The 21711-nt window shown below is 35.8% G+C and overlaps 1 protein-coding gene across 3 annotated transcripts in view; it reads right to left on the bottom strand.

Moving 5' to 3' along the window:
• EYA3 (EYA transcriptional coactivator and phosphatase 3) overlaps window positions 1-21711 on the bottom strand; it is an 82642-nt gene that overhangs the window by 27469 nt on the left and 33462 nt on the right. For 2 of the 3 annotated variants that reach the window (XM_081145963.1, XM_081145964.1), the window contains exons 3-7: window positions 20174-20217; window positions 17831-17910; window positions 13151-13217; window positions 10299-10435; window positions 3546-3683 (exon numbers count right to left, since the gene is read on the bottom strand). In XM_081145963.1, coding sequence (XP_081002089.1) covers window positions 3546-3683; window positions 10299-10435; window positions 13151-13217; window positions 17831-17910; window positions 20174-20217 — 466 coding nt within the window. The remainder of the gene's footprint in view (window positions 1-3545; window positions 3684-10298; window positions 10436-13150; window positions 13218-17830; window positions 17911-20173; window positions 20218-21711) is intronic. The other variant, XM_081145965.1, reaches the window with a different exon arrangement.

Below are 21711 nucleotides of genomic sequence, written 5' to 3' on the forward strand. Positions count from 1 at the left end.
ACTGAGAACTATGCCCCACTAGAGGTCGACCTAATACAGTCAATATACAGAGAGCTTTAATCAGAAGACTTTGGTTACAGAACTGTGAGAGGCAGGTTGAATTAAGTGACATTGCCCTAAAGTTGGAGGGTTAATGGCACATAAAAGTTGCTGCAAGATTTAGTTTCTACCCTTTAATTTTATATATGTTTCTCCACCACCCTTGCTTACCCTGGCCTTTTCAAGTTATTCAAAACAAGAGAGGATCTCTGCCTGGACTATTCTCCCTGGCCTGCCCCTCTCATTCTCCCAGCATCATGGCTCTTCCTTCTCGGAGACTCTCTCTAACCCCTCTATTAAAATTAACTTCTTTCTTGTTTTCCCAATCACAGCAATCTATTCTTTATTCCTTTCAGAGCACTTTTCAAAGTCTGTTTATTTTCTTGCCTGTTTTCTATCTCCTCTACTAGTCCGTAAGCTCCATGAAGGCAGAATCTTAATATCTTATTACCTACAATATCTAGCAAAGTGCCTGGCCTACAGTAGGTGATGCTCAGTAATTACTTGTGGGATTCATTTATACCTTGTATACATGTATAACTTATAGAATTTGTGTATAGCATGTCAAGATCATCAAAAACAAGGGAAGTCTGAAAAACTGCACAGTCAAGAGGAACCTAAGAAGACATAACAATTAAATGAAATATGGTATCCTGGATGGGATTCTGGAACAGAAAAAGGACATCAGGTAAAAACTAAGGAAATATGAATAAACTATGGACTTAGTAATAATGTACTAATACTGGTTTATTAATTGTAACAAATGTTCCATCCTAATGTAAGATGCTAATAACAGGAGAAATTGTGTGCATGGTGGGGGGAATATATATAACTCTCTATACCACGTGCTCAATTTTTCTATAAATCTAAAACTATTCTAAAAACTAAAGTCTATAAAAAGACAAATCTGGTCAACAAAAGACTATTGTATATTGCCAACAACATCAGAGCTCAAAGACATTCATTAAAAGTCAAGACTAAGTTAAAATTAAATTTGAAATTTCTGTAATTAATTTTGCCACTTGAGTATTAATCATTTAAACCATCTCAACTGAAGAAAATAACCAGGATTGGGCCACATACAGACATTCTAGGAAAAGATTAATATAAAGAAGCCAAATCTATTTAATCAAAGGGTTTTCATGAGCATGAGGTATAAATTAAAGGTGATCAGAGCTGATCAAGCCAGAAGTGGAATTTGGTTTTTCAGATAATTTCCCTAACTTCCTGAAGGAAGAAGGGTTGTTGTCAATTGTAGAATGCTTTGGGTTGGGATAAGGGAATATTGCTGTTTTGATCACTTAAAAAAAAAAATCAATACAATGCTCCTTGTTTTTATTCTGTGGAATGACTGGGTAGTTACATAGGGGGAAGGAAGCAGCCCTGGACAGCTAACAATTTTCCATGCTAAAGGAAATGAAAAGTGGGGGTGAGGAGAGTGAGTGGAGAACCAAGGTCATTTAAATGTGCCAATAGCTATATTTCATTTTAGCCAATTGTTCCAACTTGTTTTCTACCACTGTTCCTTCAAAATAAGTCGCAAAAAAAATTGATCAAGTTAATGGTACACTTTTTTTATATTAAATTTTTCAATTACAGTTGACATTCAATTTGGTGAACTTCTGCCTTAATTTCTGTGCCAAAGTTCTAATGTACAATACAATGGACCAATAGGTTAACCAGAAAAAGGAATGAAAAATAAATTTAGATATTTGCCACTACAGGTTCTTAATTATGGGAGGGTTGATATTGATACCATGACTTTAATATTAAGAAATTATACGTTTTCAATCATAAATCACTCACGCTCTGGGGTCTGACTGCCCAGCTAACATCCTTACTTTATTATTTACTAACTTTGTGACCTTTGACAAGCCACTTTGCTTTTTTGTGTCTTCTGTTTCCCTTCTTTAAAATGAAATAAATAACAGAAATTCCCTCAAAGTGTACTGTGAAGATTACATGAGTAACACCCATCTATTGTTTAAGACAATGCTAAGAACATAGTAAGCATTTAACAAACACCAGCAATGATCACTACTAGCAAAATGTGAGGAAACCAGGTTAATCTATCAAAAGGGAAAAAAATTTACCACAGATAAGTTAGGATAGTGGTCAATGGAGTTTAAAGGATATTTTCATGACCCCTTTAAAGCAGTGAGTTCTAAAAGACCTCCAAAAGGTGGTTCCTCTTGTTTTACAAGGAGGGAGAAGAAGCATAGCTATTAGGTTCCTCAGACTCAAGATATAACTATAGAGAAGTGGTGGTTCTACACCTTTGGAGAGGGTTAGTAATATAAAAAAAGAGAACCCCTGCTGTTCTTTCACGACCTAGGTGTAGTCAACCAAGGTGTAGTCACCAGGGATATATCCCTTAGGAGGGACTTGGCAACTAGATTTGCCTGTAGTTGGACGCAAAAGGCCTACTTTATAAAAATCAAAAGGGGGTAGAGGGGAAGATAGACAAAGTCATGCTCTTTGAGATTTTCCCTTCCTGGTTTGTTCTCAGTTTAGAAAGAAAGAAGGGAAAATAAATAAGAGGAGACTCTGTAAACAGTTAATAGGTAAAGGTAGCTCAGAGCAATGTCTTAGAAAGTAGTGACCAATACTGTTCTCAATGGACGAAGCAGAAATCGTTCTAAATCATTTAACTGAAAACAGTTAAAACTGAAAATAAAAATATTTTGTTAATCTACATCAAAACATTTTTCATCATCAAAGTTTGTATCTTAAGAGTACTTCAGACCAATTTTTGCTGCCCTGCCCTTACCCCTTGAGTACCCATTTTATAAGGAAAAAATTTAAAAGCTGGGAGAAATCAGGAGAAAGGATAAGCAAGGTACATGGACATTAATTCCCAATCTAGATCAATGATAAATTGCTTGTACTGGATTTGGATGGGTTGGGAATTAATTCCATAGTGCCTTTTGGGTTTCTTTGTCTTCATTCCTAATAGTCCTATCATACTTCTAACCTTTTAAAGGAAGAACTTGGAAGGCAGAGATGTTTAGAATTCAAGCTTTAATGCTATGCTTTTCATCATGAAATAGAAACAAGACAACTTTTTGAGAGAAAAAAATGCTCTCACCAAGAAGTGGTAAATGGAGGTAGAGGTATAACAAAACCAAGGCAGAAAAGCAGCACTCATCTCACATTCCACTCTATTTGGACTTCATACAAAAGAAGTCAGCAAAGTTCTAACCCGTGGAGTCTTCTGCTCATTTATAAGACAAAATGCCACTGAGAACAGACAGGTTTTCTGAACACCAACATGCAAAAGGGAAGACTTCAATTCTAAGCAGTTCACATTCAAAGGTTAAACTATTTACAAACCATGCGCCTGGGTTCTGGTTTGCCTAACACAAAAAGCATGCACAAATGCACATATCACCCCCTTCTATTTTGGAAGACAGAACTCCTATTACCCAGTTCGTCTGGAGATACAGGTAGATTAAAAGCAAAAACCAACAATAATAAAACACACACACAAAACCATGCCTATTTACCTTGAATGGGATAAGAATAATGTGCTGGGCTTGGCTGGCTTGTGGTTAACCCTGTAGTGCAGGTAAGAACACTGTGTTGACTTGGAGATGGAGTCTGAATTAAACCACTTTCAGGTTTCATACCTGGCCACAATGCACCTGAATCAGATAAATTGGACCAATTACAAACAATACACTGGGACTGAGGAGCATGGTTATGCTTTTAAACATCAGCCAGTAATTTAAAATCTAAATCTTAAAAGAAAAATAAATTTGCTTGTAAGAAAAAATTACTGATTCTCCCATTTACAATGTACCACAAGCAAATACAATTTCAAAGAATTGGGGAGTGGAGCCATAGAAACAAAAATCTTGTCAAAACTCCAATAGTGATATATATATATATATGAATATATATATTCATTTGAAATGAATATATATATTCATTTCAGTGGTTGGGGAAATTGACCAGGGTTCAAAAAAAGAGCTACTGATACCCAACCAGAGTATTTGTTGTAAAGAGTGCCTGATGTTCATGTACAGCAATAAATCATTGATCTGCATTGTCAAAGTGGGAGACATTCCACATAAGTTTAAAATTCACTTACCCATTAAACAAGCACCAAACTTTTCTAAAGTGTATTAAATACTTCTCTGCCTTCTTAAGCTGGTTATTTTGTTACCTTTGTTTCTTCTGATTAAGAAAGACATACCTGCTTACTTTTATAAATTAAAAACATTACAGAAATATGTAACTTAGAAAAAACAAAGTCATGTAATCCCATCACCCAGATTTAAGCACTATTAAGTTTGCAGAAGAGTCACTCAGGTTTCTTCTATGTACTTACTAACCTTTTTTCTTCTTTATATAAAAATTAAAAATATATTATACATACTGTTCATAATTTGCTTTTTCACATACCTCTAAGAGACATCTTTCCATGTCAGAACATATAAATCTATCTCATACTGATAGACATCATAGCTGTTCACTTTTATTCTATTTTTATCACAATGTTCCTGAGCGACAATCTTTCTAAAATATATTTATATCTCTTCCTGCCTTCTTGGCAGGGAGGAAATAGTAAGCGTACCTTTAGATTTTCTCAGAATTACTTCTACAAAGATAAATATTGTGCAGTACTATATAACTTATAGAAACAGGCTATTGTGATATGTGAAGACATTTGCTTAGAACTGAATTATGATTCTGTGATTTTTAGATTCTTGTATCACTTTGTCTTTTCTCTGTGATCTGTCACTTCTTGACAATCTCCTGTCTCTGCTTGTATCTATCTCCCTTTTCATTTGTAGTAAACTAGGAAACCATAAACAAAGCTTTGCTTCTATATGAGAGCTCAAGGTTTTCCTTTATGAGTGAATAGTTTTTGTGATAATTTTGGGTATGCAAAAGTCTATTTATAAAAAAACCTTACTGTCTGGTTACTCACTGTGTTCTGAATAGCTATGGTTGCTGGATCAGTGTAAGTGAAGTTGCAACTTTGGTTCAAGAAGGTACATCAGTCAAATAAATTCCAGGTAAGAAGTCAATACCAATGTCAGCCACAGCTTCAAATTCAACATTAGCTCATTTCATTTACTCCTAATCTGATAAGGAATTTATAGAAATATAATGCTTTAATAATAAGAACCTCTGCTTCACCAGGGCACTGAGATATCTTAGTGCAACTCAGATCTGTAACATTTGTTGAAAAAGTAAATATAAGAATAGTAAAGGGGAGATGTAAAATCATAAAAGGTTGACAATGGGACATGGTAATTGCCTTGGCCCAAACTCAAAGCATTTAAAAAAAAAAAAAAAAAAAGCCATATTCTTTTCTCAGCTATTAAACACATGAAATGACTTATTTGAGGAGCTTGAGGAATATCAACATCTCTAGCATGAATTAGGATTGCCCCCACTACCCCCAAGTTCAAGATCATTTAAAAAATCTTGTCTAGGTTAGCCACTACTAAAGTTCTTGCTATGTATAATTTTCAATAAAAAATATTTGAGAATGTTATTTTTTAAACATTTATGATGTGAAATTTGAATATTAGTGCCATGATTCTGAATGGTATCACAATTTCTAGAAAACAAATCACTATTTCAATGTCATAATAACTTTCAGACTTAATTGTAATCAATGTGTTTTTCCTAAATGGGTTCTGAACTAGAGGTGTTAGATTTGTGAACATGTTTATTATTATGCTATACTAAAACACTATCTTATTAGTAAAAATAGTATTAACTGAGAATGTTTTGTTACCCTCATTATTTAGTATTTTTTTAAAGTTTCAAAATGTAAAATGTCTACAAATTGGTCCTTTTTATAAGGTCAAAAATTAGGGCAAAATGTCTAAGACACATAGGGGAACAGTTAGTTTTCAATGTTTTTGACCAGAAACACAAAGTAAATATTTAACATGCAATTATTTTATGTAGACTAGAGGAATAAAAGACAATATGGACACTGCCTCCAGCATTACTGTAGTCCTGTCTGTAAGCATATAAACAGCTTCCTTTAAAAGCACCCTTCTAAGAATTCCAAGTAATAGGTAGTATGATTTGACTGTAGAGCACCATTCCCCACAGCAAATGATGAAACCAAATCCTGGTTTCCTGACTACTAGTCCACTGCTGTATGCCTACAACTTACAAAGTGTCTCAAGTCATTTTAAGCACAAAAAGCCTGATTGTGGAGCAATAGCTGGTCTAACAATGGGAAAGGAAGTCTGTCTGTGAGTGCTATCCTCCTGCTGCCCCAAACTGGGGTCTTATCGTAAACTTTACCCAAATCTCTGAGCACAAATATCTGTCACTATGGGTTAGTCAATAATCAAACTAACCTGAGGAGTTCAGTTTATAGTAACACATATCAGAGTAGTGGATCTTTAGAGGTTAGTTTGGTTAGGAGTTGAAGTACATGTTAATGCTCGGAAAAAAACCACATGAAAGACTATCTTGGCTTGCTGATTTAATAGCTCACTGGGATGAGCTATTATAAATACCAAGTAATTTAATCTGAGTACTTATCCTAATTATAAAATAAGTAGATTATATTATAGAAAATTAGGAAAATACAGAGTGTAAAGAAAAATTCACATAGTCTCACCACACACCAAAAAATATAAGCAGTTCTCACTGTGCATGGTTCTGTGGTAACTGAGATGAACTGTATAGTGCCTCTATTGTTAAGTTCACATTTTTTCTTCCAAATTAGTCTTTATGTACATATTTTTAAAATATACTGACTGGGGATATTATATTGTATTTTCAGTTTTACATACTGCTTTTTTCAATTAATAGTAATCTATTTTCTCAAGATGCTAAATATTCTTTAAGAATGTGATTTACGCCCAGCTGCAGTGGCTCAGTTGGTTGAGCATCGTCCCGCAAACCAAAAGGTTGCTGGTTTGATTCCCGGTCAGGGCATATACCTGGGTTTTAGGTTTGATCCCCAGTTGGGGAGCTACGGAAGGCAACCAACCGATCAATGTTTCTCTCTCACATAGATATTTCTTTCTCTCTCTCACTCTTCCTCTCTTTAAGCATGTCTTCCTGTGAAGATTAAAAAAAACCAAACAGAATGGCTACAGTTTTCCATTCTATGGATACACTGCAACTGAACACAAACCTTTCCATTGATGATGTATGTTGTATCCAATTTTTTGCTATTATAAATAATGCTGCAATGAATATTGTAGTTAGTAAAGTGTTGTGGTTATCTCTAATTAGTTCCACAGGATAAATTCCTCGAAGTGAAATTACTGAGGGAAATAGTATGAACATCCTTAAGGCTCTTAATATATAGTCAAATCTCTCTCTCACATTAAAGTTCTTTTAAAAGAAGTTAGAACAGTGGCAGCTAAGGCAATCTTTTATGAGCCCCTAAAAATAAATGATTTCCCTTTTCCTCACACATTCAGGTCTCACTAGAAGTTAAACTTGCCATCCTCTTTCTGCCGTCCCACCACATTTCTACATAGCTCTGAAAAGAAGATGACCACTATTGCTTTACTTATAAAGATTACTCATAGGCTTCCTAGATTTCCTCTAGTCTTTTCTCCATTCTTCAAGAAGAAACTTTTAAATTTCAAACTCAACTCTGAGACTATATTTTTCATATAGGCCTAAACCAGCAGTTTTCAACCTTTTTCATCTCCTGGCACATATAAACTAATTACTAAAATTGTGTGGCACATGGACAAAAATATAGGTATAATTTTGATTGATTAAAAAAAAAAAGAAAGAAAAGTAAAAGTAATTACCTACCCTTTTTGCTCCAAAGTGACTTTTTAAAAAATCAGGTGCTTATACTTATATATAAGGATTGCTGATACCAAGAATTAACCAATCAGACGCAACTGTATTATGTGACGGGACCAATAAGATACAACTTTATTATATGACCTACATGTTTGTTTATGGTTTGGCACGTCACACTGAAAGGCTACTGTTGTGTTGGCTGTTGTTATTTCTTTATTTGACAATCTAAGGGAAAAGAGACTAGTGTCCTTGACTAAATAGTCAGGTATTGCATGCTTAAAAAAATTCTTGCGCACCCCAGTTGAAAATCGCTGACCTAAGCTATGAGCACTTCTGGAGTTAAACAGACTTGAGTTCAATTCTAATCCCAGGCATTTACTAATTGTATGACCTCACTTAATCCTTCTAAGCCTGTTTCCTTATCTATAAAAAAAGTTAATGCTACTACTTACTTCTTAGTACTGTTCAGAGGATTAAAGAAGACAAAACGTAAAGTGTGAAGTACTTATTCTTAGCATACTGCCCGGTACAGTAAGGACTCAATACATATTAGACAATATTATTACAATGAGATTTTCTGAAGCCCTTTTACACCTGAAATAACAGATTGGCTAATTTAGTTTTAGTGCTTACAGGCAGCATTAAGATGACAAAATTTCCAAAATCTTCACAAGAAGAAAGAAATGTTCTATATTTGAGTGAACACATTAAAAAAAAAAAAAAAAAAAGCCATGTTATAACATAGGAAAATGTCTTTAAAACAGTCACTTTAAAAAGTATTCCAATCATCTCTTTACAAATTATGAGAATATGCTATATCATTCACATTACTGCAACCTAAATCTCTCTCCAGTAAGTCTCATATATAACTTAAAGTCAAATTAAACTAATGATTACCTCTCTCTGAATTACAGGTAAATGGATTTATAAAACAAGTTTCCCTGGCCCCCAAATAGTACACAAAAACAGATTTATAAAACAGCCTGTTATAACCAGTATTACTTTACAATATAAACACCGTTTCCTTCAAGTTTTTAACAAGGATTGATCTATTTTACAGAATTTTCTTTTTTTCTTTAATATAGAGAAAATGTAGCGATCACAAAAACTACCCTAATATCTAGGACCTACATGCACATGGCACTGTTAGGCATTCCATAAACTGAATTCAGATGTGTCATATAAGTTTTCTTTAACACTGAACAATAAGAATGATCAACTACCCAACAATATCATAAAGGGCTTTGAACTTGCTAATAATAAATTTAAATCAAAACAGAGTTAAAAAACAATGTGAAAATACTTTATACTTGCTAGCCTATTACTAGCTAGCTAATAAAAATTCAGCTTTAAGATACACAAGAAGAAATAAACACAAACATAATCACAGAGATTTCTGCTTCCAAAAGGACTGTTCAGTCTTGGCTAGTTAAATATATGACAAATGCAAGATTTTAGTATACTGGCTGAAACTGACAGGCATATAGGCATGGACTACAAACAAGGAAACAAGAGCATTTGTTTCTCTTCTCTTGTGAAGTTACCAACAATCACTATCATGAAACATAGCCCCCAATTTTTGTTTCTAGTAGCTGTTAGGAGCCAAGGAATGCCTAAAAGTAAGAAGGCTGTCACTGTCATAAAAGATTAGCAAAATGGGCCAGGAAAAGTAGCAATGTAGAAACCAGAAGCAGGCAACACTAATACATCCATAATCTGGGGAGATCTGTTTGGAAGATTTTTCTAATTCCCAGCTAGTTTCGGTAGAGGCTACAGAGATAGAATTTTATTAACATATTGCATATTTAAAAATAATACAGTATTCTCTCAACTTTTTGACACCAGTTCTAGGAAGGCAGGGAAGAGGTAATAAAGCACACTAAATATATCAATTTACATACACAGAGACAAATCAGTGCAGATATTAAGTGTACAAAGAATCTCAAACTGTCTTCTAGTAAATAATTTAATATACAGTTCGTGTCCAAGATACCTAAAACCAAAGAACAAAATTTTCTATGTACGTAAAGTTGTACAAAATTGGGGATTTCCCCCACTATAAGGCATATTCTATCTGGATATTTAGATTACCTGGCTTCAGCAAGAAACTAGTCACCTCAAAATACATTTATTGTTTACCTAACCAGGTACCACGTTTTGTATAAAGTAAAATCAATAGTAATTTCTCAAAGATTTTCCACAAACACTTAAAGAATCCAAGTTTTACAGTCAAGACTTAGTACCTTAGAAATTTTGGTAGCTAACTTTGGTAAATAAACAAATGAGTACTGAAAAATTATGATTTTATATTACATGCATCAAATATACTGTCAGAAAGTTGCATGCCCAACTTCTATTACACCTATAACTGAGTAGGTGCTCTGCAAAGAACAACTCATTTCTCTGCTTCCTGATCAGCCACGCTTGCTTTTTGGAAAAAGACCAAAGTTTCTGGGGGATAAAAATCAATATTCTTAAAAACAGCTTAAAATAGGATGCCTTACCAAAAGGAGGTAGTCCATACGTTTGGGTTGCCTGAGGGTAGACAGCATACGGTTGAGACTGCTGTAGTGTCTGGTACTGAGTCTGCCCAGGATAAGCAGTTTCCGAAACAGGAACTGAGAGGATATGTGCATAAGGTCTAGAAAAGTTCAAGAAAACAAAAACTTGCACGTGTAATTTATTTTAATAATGAAAAATAGGGGGAACAGCTAACACCACTAAATGCAAAGAATCAGCAACGAGGAGACTAACTTTCCACAAAATGTCTCTCACTGTAGTCAAAAAGTAGAGCTAATATTTCCTTTCCAGGTTCTACTACAACCTACTTAAGAAACAATTTTATGGAAAATTTATTATTTTCAAATATCCTCCCAAGGTCCAATTACTATGCTATAAAAATTCATGGTAAGCCATATGTATAGCCCCTATGTGAGATACAAGGATGGATTAAACTTGTTTATGCCCTTATGTCTACATATAGAATAAAACTCTAAAATAACAGAAAACTGGATAAAGCAGGCTTCGCAACTGGCTCTCGTTCTCCACCGAGCCCTCTGGGCCAAACTAAAGCCTTAAGAGGAAAAGTGGGGCTTGGAAAAGAGGGTGAGGCTGGTAGGAATGGGCCCCAATATGGACAGATCAAGCCCATAAAACAGGAGCCAGATAACTAAAAAAATCTGGGAAGTCCCAGATAGGACTTAGAATTTTCCCACTGATATTTAGATCAGAGTACACTGCTACTAGTTGGTGCCAACCACATCAGGTTTACCTAGAGATCTGGATTCAGCAGTGAAACTTCAGGGAATAGAGACTAGCTAGATGACTTGGTTATTTCATGAAATAAGATGATCCCAAATTTTATGCACTGAATTTTTAGATAACAGTTATATGATGAGTTATACTGCACTTAAAATACAAGTGTCACATGTACCATATAAGTAATAATGATAAAATCCTGGAGGAAAGGGGTGTATCAGAAGGCAAAAAGATTCTTTTCAGGTTTGGGGGAGAAGAAAATGAAGGAAGGCTATAAAGAAGTGGTATGTGAGCTAAGCATATAGGATGTGCAGGAATGGGAATGAGAGAGTGTTCTAGGAAAACAAAAACTCTGGAAAAGGTACACAGGAAGGAAAGCAAGGGCTTCAGCCTGCAAGAAGCACAGATTATACTAAGGGAGGTATAATAAAGAGAAGGGAAGTAGTGAGAGAGAGAAAGATAGATAGCAAAGACCTTGAATACCAGGCTAAAAGAGTTCAGACAAATCTGAAACAAGTGGGAGTCGCTGAAATTGTTGAGCAGTGACAAGATCAGAGCTGCTCCTTAATAAAGATTAGTTTAACACTGCTTTATAAAATGGATTAAAACTGGAAATAAGATGTCCAGGTAAAAAAGTTATACAGGAGGTCTGAATTAAGATAGAAGGCATAGCTAATAAGGTATCCTGAATACACCAGGTATGCAAATCCTTTTTGAATGAGTAAATGAATTTGGAATATGCAACATATTCCCATCTCCGTGGATTCTAAGAGACTGAATATGAAAATTTTCATTCTTTTTAACCAGATCTGAGACCAGGAAATAGCTCAGGTTGCAACTGTTAATCAAACTGCATGGGATATTATTTAAAATCTTAGTGATTAATCTCCAGATACATTGAAGACCATACCCTATTTCATATAGTATCTTTACAGCTCAAAGTATTTTGTTAACTCCATAATAATCTCAGAGAACAGGTTTAGTCACCTCACAGAAGAAAAACACATGAAAATGACTGGCCCAAGGACACTGTTAGTGTTAATACCAGATTAGAATTTGGAAAACTCATTGAGTTAACTTTTTAATTAGTGTACTTTTTAACTGATGCAATATCAAGGCACAAAAAGATGGAAAAATGCTAGTCTACTTTTTACAACAGCCCCACAGGCACCACTCATCTCTGTTGCCAATTTCTATGTATCCTGCATTATGTAAGCACAGAAGAATATATCCTAGCTTAATAAGCACACTTGTATGTATTTATGTATATACAGGCTCACTATCAATGTACGACTGGTAGCTTGAAATATGCACTGTTCTGCACCTACTCAACTGGTAGATGATTAACTTGGTGGATCTTAAATGCTAATCTTAACACCTTGAAGGCTCAAAAATGTTGCCTCTTAGTGACTTCAACCCATTAAACCTGTCTAACTTCAAGTCCACTTCTACTCTGAGGATATTCCTCAGACAAGAAACTGAACATAGAATAGGCTGAGAAGTCCCAGGATGAGGCTGGCTTGAGCTGTTTTTATTGATCTGTCCATCAAGGTAAAGAAAAGAAAAAATGATCAGAAGTCAATCAGTGATATGCTTGGATCACTAACAGTATTTTTCATTTTCAATGCCTATTCATTTAGAGCAAGCTCCCCGGTAACAGTGATCTTTTCCAGGCAACCATCTACTTTTTAAAAGGATATTCTAGCCCTGGCTGGTGTGGCTCAGTTGGTTGAAGCATCGTCCCATACACTAAAAGGTGGCAGGTTCGATTCCTGGTCAGGACACATACCTGGGTACTGGGTTTAATCCCCAGTCAGGGCATGTATGGGAAGCAGCTGACCGATCTTTCTCCTCCCCCCACCCTCTAAAATCTATAAAAAGCATATCCTTGGGTAAATGAATGAATGAATGAATGAATGAATAAAAAGATATTACATAGACTCCATATTTGGAGGGAATAAAAAAACTGGAATAAGGACTGAGAACAAGAGGGGTGAAAATAAATTAAATGTCAACTTACTGAGTTAAATATCAGGTTAAATTTTGCAAATAACCTAGAGAAAAACCATATAGATCTTGAAATAATTATTCAACTTACTTTGCAGAATACATTTGTGAGGTATAATCATTGGATGAGCGAGGGATGTAATCGGTGCATGTCATAACTGAAAGAAAGATATCACCAGGTAAAAAGTTAGAACATTTCTAAATGAAATGGAAAAATTGTATATCTCACTGTATAGTCTTTCAAACTAAATTACAGAATACAGCTTGGACATCAGAATTTAGAAAGACTATGTAATAGAAAATACCTCACTCTTCTAATATTGGATTTAGAGACTTTTAGACAGTAAAAGAAGCCAGAATGTGAGGGGTATGGAAAAGAGCTGAAGATTAATACCAAGTGATCGCTACATTCACCCTTCACTGATTTAAAACCACAGATGGAGCACCCTAAGCTCTCAGCTATGCCTATAGGCAAACTTAAAAAGCAGGATGCCTGGCCAGGTGTGGCTCAGCGGTTGAGCGTCGACCTAGAATCCAGACGATTGGGGTTCGATTCCCGGTTGGGGCACATGCCCGGGTTACAGGCTCGATCCCTAGTTGGGGGCGTGCAGGAGGAGGCCGATCAATGACTTTCTCATCATTGATGTTTCTATCTCTCTCTCTCCTTCCCCCTCTCTGAAATCAATAAAGATATATTTTTTAAAAATTATTAAAAAAAAACAGGATCCATATCTAGGAAACCACATCATACATCTTCAGCTATTCATTCTATGGGTGCTTACTCTCTATTTTGGCCATGTGAGTGACTTGCAGGAAGACAGATTTAGGGGGAAATACCCAATTTTATTAGAAAACTGTTGCTACTGCTATGTATAATCAGCAGCAGGAAAGATGTAAATATGCTTCTATATTACTGTTTTTTTCAGCTTGTGGTAAAGGTTTTAAGTTTGGCAAAGCAGAGGCAGACCTGAGGAACCAATGTGATGCTCTGATAACTTAGCAAGTAAAGAGACTTTCATAGCTAATGTCTTCCTAACTCTCATGACTTCATCTAGAATAGCTACAGTGAAGGCTTGGCCCTCATGATTTCATCCTGGATAAATGCTATAAATATTCAACTCAAGTTTGACAGTTAGCAAAATCCTATCGATTAGGCACGATTTCAGTCCATGCTGTAGATTGAGTTACATCATAAAGCTTGTACCAGACTTCTGAACTGTTCAAGAGTTCAGCATCTATACATCTATAAAGGAGGTTGCTCTACTACTAATAGGGTCTAGGAGTGAACCAACTAAATTTATGTCTAGCTGGGATCCCTGAATGTTTGACCCAAAAAGGGAACTTTGCTCAAGAGCATACGAGAGGAATATTCATGCCCAAAAGTAAGACAAATCAACATCAGTGAGTTTATCATAGGAGATCTTGTCCATTGCCATTGTTCAAGGTCTTTAACAATAATGACTGGAAATTTGTAGGTCGCATTCATTCATAATCATTTTGACAGAAATTAAGGAAATCTCAATTAGATGTAGAGCTCTTACTATCCATCACAAAGAATGTAAGTTCATCTGAATTCTGCATGATGGTCCCTTCTCTGCTGACAAGTACTTTCAAAAACCCAAACCTTTCTCCTCCTCTGACTTAAGTTAATTCTAGAAGAGATCGACAAAATATCCTAGGAGATTTAGGCCAATTTTTACTTTTTTAGAGAACAAATGAGCCTTGATCTTTGCAGTATTTAGAAACTATGAAAGGATTATAAAGAGTTAAGGCATAACCTGCTATTATAGTAGAGTAACAGCAGTGGAGATGAGGCAAAACCTTGAAATATATTCTGTGGGTAAAGCTAATAGGACATTCTGATGGATGATTATGTAAGGAATGAGAAAAACAGGGAAAAAGATAATTTCTAGGTTTCAGCTTAAGCAACTGGAGGGACAGTGAAACCACTTCCTAAGTGGGAAAGTTGGAAAAAAACAAATTTGATGGCGGCTAAGGGAATAAAAAGCTTTCACACATTTTAAGTATGGCTTTCCTTTGAGAGCTAAGTGGAGATGTCAAACAGACAGTTGAATACACAAATTAAACCAGAGGAGAAGTTAGACTGGAAATATAATAATGGAACAGAGGATGCAGAAAGAGAAAAGATGGTGGACTAGAAACAAGTCCTGAGGGCCCACCTAAATTCAGAGTTCAGACAGAAAGAAGGGCCAGCATAGGAGAAAGATGGGAGGAAAATGAGTGAGAGCCAGGATATGAGAAGAGAGAAATGTCCACTAGAACTAGTACCTGCAGTTACTGAAAGTAACTGATGACCCTGACAAGAGCAATTTCCTTAGAAGAGTGGTAATAGAAGCTACATTTGAGAGGGTTGAAGAGTGAATGGGAAGTGAGAAACCAAATGAGGGCAACTCTTTTCAAAGGTTCCAATGAGTCATGGAACAAACAGGTCTACAACTAGTGGGGATATGAAGCCAAAGGAAGGTTTTGTTTGTATTAAGATGGTAGATACCAGATCATGTGTCTTTACTGACAGGAAGGATTAAAAAGAGAAGAACATGATGATGCAAGAGTGGTGTTAGGATAACTAGTAGCAAGGTCCTAGGGGAAAGTGAGAAGGGATAGGATATGGAGCACAAATAAAAGGCCTTACCTTTGACAGGAGCAAGAATACGATTTCCATTCTGACAAAAATGATGCAAGAAAACATGAGTACAAACACAGGTAGGTTTGAAGATTTGGTGGTGGTGGGATGATAAGGGAGTTTCCTATCTCACAGCTTCTAATCGAGGAGGAGTCATTAGTTAAAAATGAGAAAAGGTGAGTATGGGTGCTTTGAGGGGGAAAGAAGTGGTGTGAACTATCAAAAAGTAAAACTCATTAGGGAAATGTAGTAAAATTTCCAAACATGCTAGGTGCCTACTTGAGGTCCTGTGATTAGTCAGCTAGGTATATAATTTATTCAATGTTTGGCTATTTGAATGCACTGACAGAGAAGGTAGAAAGTTGGATTAAATTAGAACTAGGGTTTAGAAAGGAATATACAAGAGTCAAGGTTTTTGAAAGTATTTGTAAGGAAGTAATTATAATAAAGAACCATAGAATCTATGCTGAGTAAGAAGGGTTATGAAGACAAGAGGGATATGGTGGGCACTGGATAGGTCATCTACATGGATGTTGAAATCACCAAGAATATTAAGAGTCTGATGGATAAGAAAACAAAGAAGATCCAGTCTTTTTAAAGAGTGAAATGACTACAAGTTCGACCAGAGGTAAAAACAAAGGTAAGGGGAGGCATAAATGTAGACTTCAAACAAATTAAGAGTTTTTGAAGGAAAATAGAAATGATTCGGAAGGAGCAAAAAAATTTAACTTACTTTCTGGCTCTAAAGTAAGGTAAGGAAAAGGTCTTTTCTTGTAGATGAGTTGGACATTCAAAAAACTAGAAGAGAGCCATGGCCGGGTAGCTCAGTTGGTTAGAGCGTCATCCCAATATGCTAAGGTTGCAGGTTGGATCCCCAGTTAGGGCACATACAAGAATCAACCAATGAATGCATAAATAAGTGGAACAACAAATCTCTCTCTCTCTCACGTCAATAGAGAGGAGACATTTCATTGATTAGAGCAGTTTCCCACAGTATGGAGAGTTTCCTACATGCATCAGATTGCTTAACCGTAACTATCTTCTTGAAAATATAGATTCCCATCCAAATCAGATCTACTGAATGATAAATCTCTGAAGATGAGGGTGGAATTCTATATTATAAACAGGCACTCCAGATGATTCTTAGATACATTAAAAGTTTGAGAACGACTAAAATAGTACCTTTGAGAACGTAATATATGCAACTCAAGACATACCTGTGTTGTTTTTTTTAAGTCATGCTATTTTTTAATACAATGGCAAGTATATAAAATTAAGCATAATCATCTTGAGAAGAAATATCCCGAAACAAGTGTCTTTTTTAAAACTGTCTTACACAACTTTATTCTTTTAAAGTCTGTGGTAAAATAAGGAAAGGCATAGCCATTTAGTTTCAGGGAGGACTATTTGCCCTATAAAGGCAATCTGTGGAAGCGGGTATACAGGAGAAAGCTTATGTCTCCACAAGAAAACAAACAAACAAATAAACGAAAAAACAGAAACAAAAACAGAACACTACACATTTCTGCTTAAGGCATGAATATAACTATTCTGCAGGAAAGTGAGGGTTGGTAAGTGGAGGGGCATATCTTACTGAGCTGAATATCCTCAGGGCCCAGTATCAATCTTGGGCTGTCAGGGGATTACTTTTCCTTTTTTGGCCTGGATTGATAGGTAGTATCATTTGGTTATGAGAAAGATAGAAAAATACCAAGCCCTCAGGAGTAGCAGTCAGAGGTTAGCCAACAAACTTTTCTGAGTCTGAGTAAGGCACTCTTACCTTTAAAACATCCAACATCAAAGCAAATATAAAATCACCAAGGGAGACTCCTTGGGTGAGTGAATTCCATGTGACTTTGTTCCTCAGCTGGTATGTCAGTAAGGTTTATAGGAAAGCACAAGTATGTGTGTGTGTGTGTGTATATATATATATACACACATGTGTATATACACACACACACACACACACACACACACACACACACATATACATGCACACATATTAAAAGGAAATCTTCTGGACATCCTAGGACAAACAAAGCAATCAGTGAAAACCAATTATAAGAGAATAGCATCACCTGGTTTATAGGAATACCGCTTCTGTCATGCAGAGAATTTGGTACTTACTTTCCTCTGACATGGTAAGGTTTGAAGCAAGGCTTGAAGTTTCAGGTTTCTGATCATTGACTTCAGGGTTGCTTACTTGACTGGGAGAACCAAAATGAACACATTAGCCCCTGACTGACATGCTGCATTGCTAAAAGTGGTTAAATCAAACCCATTTCTTCCAAGACTATACAAAAAAGAAAGAGGTAAAGTAAGTCTTCCTCGTGATATCCTTATTCTTGGTTTTTAGCAGCTACCCGAAGAGCTATGGCCAGGGTTAGTACCTACAGCATTCTACTGTTCTTTCTCATATCTCTAGACTCCTTCAGTTTTTACATCACTCAGAAATTCCAGCTAAGTCACAAGCAAGTCACATTTTCTCTAAAGACAATGTGGTAAAAGAAAAATTCCACAACATCTAAAAATGCTTTAAGACAATGGTTCTCATAATAACTTGAGAAGTTTTTTCAAGTTTTACATGCTTGCTTCCAAGAAGGAGTTCTGAACCTTAAAATGGCTCGTTCCACTGTATTTCTCTTTTCTCCAAAAATGGAAAAGAAAAAAAAAAAAGACAAATTTTTCTTATTTAACTTATAAAGAAAATTAAGAGAACTTATAAAAGTAAATTATATAAACTGGGAGGACAAGTCATTATGTTAGATGCTTTAATGCTGGGAAGATTCTCACTGAAATTCTGAAATGGAGAATATACCAACTTTCATCACTCACAATGTCCTTCCTCTTTCCTTCTACCGTACTTTCCGCTCTCCAGTTATTCCCTCAGCTATCAGTATAGCACAATCTTTAGGAGGACAGACTGCAGAGCCAGACTGCTTAAGCTCACATTCCATACTCCACTCTACCAAGCCTAGCTCTATGACTTTAGACAAGTCACTGAACTCTGTGCCCTAGTTCTTCAACTGCAACTGTCAATGAGGGGTAATAACAGAACTTACCTCACAGGGTTGTTATAGAGATTAAAGAGCAGAGACTAGAACAGAGTAACTACAATATAATTACAGCTAGTATTACTGTATTACAACTTCTCCCCAGTCCAGGCACCCTTCCCACATTTATGTTCCCGAGGAAGAAATCTGCTTTGCTGTCTACACTGTAGGGAAAAATGGAGGACACTGCACCAGAGGGTCCATATACCTGGAATGATAACACTGACTAAGAGTAGTTTCTATACAAAAAAACTTTTTTAAAGAAATGTTATTTCTATTAAAAAATACACAGCACCAAAATTCTTAAAGCTCTCATATATTTTCTGAACAAACCTCTAATATTCAAGTATAATATCGATAAAGTCCCCCCCCCCAGTATATTCTAAATGTTCAAACAATTTTTCCTTGGATGAGAGAAAGGGAAGAAGGGAAGAAAGGAAGAAAGATAATTTCAGAGAGTGGGAAATAAAACACCAGGAAAGATAGCTGGACCATCAAGAGTGTTTAAGTGTCTGTTTAAGTTGTAATCATGATAGAAAACTGAGACCAGTCAGCATAGTTTTATGTTTTTCTCTTGCAATGTTCAGGTGATTGGAAATAAGTGTGGAATAGGTAGACAGATGAGTTTAAGCAGGGTTGTGATTTTGCTAGGGAAATACAACACAGAGGAAAAGGGGAGGGAGTTAAGACTATTTGTAAGGGACTGATTAAAGTAATAGATCTTATCATTTAAAAGCAACATAAGATACTGAAGTCTTTTTTTGAGGTACGGGTCAATGGCTGATAGGGAAGATCATTTCACTGGACGTGTAGAGTAAGAACATGGATAGTGTGGCAGTAGAATAAATGAGCTGGAATGTAATGTGGTAGTAAAAGAGGAGGATTCTAGAAATTAAGATGTTGGAGGTGATGCAGTTACTGGTTCTTATAGTTACCGGTTCAAACGACAGGAGATAAGAACTGTGGAAAACTAAAATCCATGGTGCTGTGGAAGCCAGAGTATGAGGTGCATAGAAGCTGCCCCTTTTCTATAAAGGGAGTGAGGCTAATGACTGAGGCTTCCCATATCCATTTGGTAATTAATGCCAAACACCTTGCATTTCCCTTACTTCTGCTTATTCTTCCTATTTCGTATTCTATACATCTGACTAAAAATTATTCACCTTTGTGTCTCCTCCATAGATCACATGAGCTTGGTACATATGGTTGAATAAATAATGAATGAATAAAAAAATAAATTAGCACTTATGTGTTTTAACAACAAACTTTTGGAGGAAATTTTCATTTTAAACCAAATAATTTCAAAATGTAAAGACTAATGTTAAAAAACAAAAAGAGGGCGGTCAACCTAAATCATGCCCATCATCAGCATGTGAAAAAAATTGTAATCATTAAAAAGAAATTCAACTTTACATACCTTAAAGTTTGCTCTCCCGATTCCTGCATCTTGGCTTTTTTAACCTGCAAAAATAAATATACAAAGAAATAATGTAGTGATCTGTTTTTGAAATCATCTAGCTACTCAAATGTCAGGCTAACATTAACTGATAAACTTCAGAATAATTATCTTGTCTTGCTTAGATTTATTTAATCCTTATTATATTTTTGAGTTAGATATGAACAACTTTGTTTTTCACATGCAGATCTTTTGATGAAAAAAGTGTTTGTCAGATTCAGGGTAAAATGTTTATCAAGATTTTTACTCAAGATAAAATGTTTACCAGGATGAAATATCTAAACTTGGATACAAACTCATTAGTTTTAAATTTTAACAGATGCATCCGGCCGGGCGTGGCTCAGTGGTTGAGCATTGACTTAGGACCCAGGAGATCTCAGTTCGATTCCCAGTCAGGGCACATGCCCGGGTTGCGGGCTCAATCCCCAGTCAGGGGCGTGCAGGAGGTGGCCGATCAATAACGACTCTCTCATCATTGATGTTTCTATCTCTCTCCCTCTCCCTTCCTCTCTCTGAAATCAATAAAGATATATTAAAAAAATTTTTAACAAATGCATAATTACATCACCAAACAGTAAATATGGAACTCTTGATACCATCTCAAAATTTATTTAACAGAAATGTCTTTTTCTTTTTTTTTTTGGTTAATCCTCATCTGAGGATATTTTTTACACTGATTTCTAGAGAAAGAGGGAGGGCGGGAGGAATCGGAATAAGAGAGAGAGAGAGAGAGAACGAACGAACGAACGATAGGCAGACAGACATCGACTGGCTGCCTCCCGCACACCGCCCGGATTGGGGCCGGGGATGAAACCTACAATCTAAGTACGTGCCCTTGACCGGGAATCCAACCCGAGACCCTTCTGGGCTGACACTCTAACCACTGAGCCACACTAGCCAGGGCTAACAGAAATGTCTTTATACTTAAACTACCTACATACCAAAAATGAAGACAAATTCTTACTAGGTTACCAGTAATTTAAAAAATATTCTTCTCCCCCCCCCCCCAGATTTTCATCCTTTCTTAATTCCTTCTGAGGTAAAAGCATTTACATTGAAACAGTTTAGTTCACAAATGAAAAATCAATGTTTAACACTGCTAACAGACTTACCATATAATCCCTGCTTTCATATTACAAAAGAATCTGATTTTAGAGCTCTCTGGTTAGAATAACTAGTTATAGAAGAAACATGCTTAGTATGGTTAACCGTATAAATTATGAATACTTAAAAGTATTTCAAGCTAACAAAAGAAGGCAAAAATGTTGATAAATAATTTTAAATGGACATAACAGGTGGGAATATAGTTATTTAATATGATTAAATTTAACATTTCAGATACTGTTCACCTTAATTTGGGCAATTATGTCCCTCTGTAAGTCAGGGATAGGAAGCATGTGCTACCTTGGCACCAGAGACAGTTTAACTCAAAGAATACAGACATATTTCACTGGCTTACAAAAGTACAGATTCAACAATATAATCCAGAAACTGAGAGA

The sequence above is a fragment of the Miniopterus schreibersii genome (assembly GCF_964146895.1).
Source record: "Miniopterus schreibersii genome assembly, chromosome: 8".
Taxonomy (NCBI): Eukaryota; Metazoa; Chordata; class Mammalia; order Chiroptera; family Miniopteridae; genus Miniopterus; species Miniopterus schreibersii.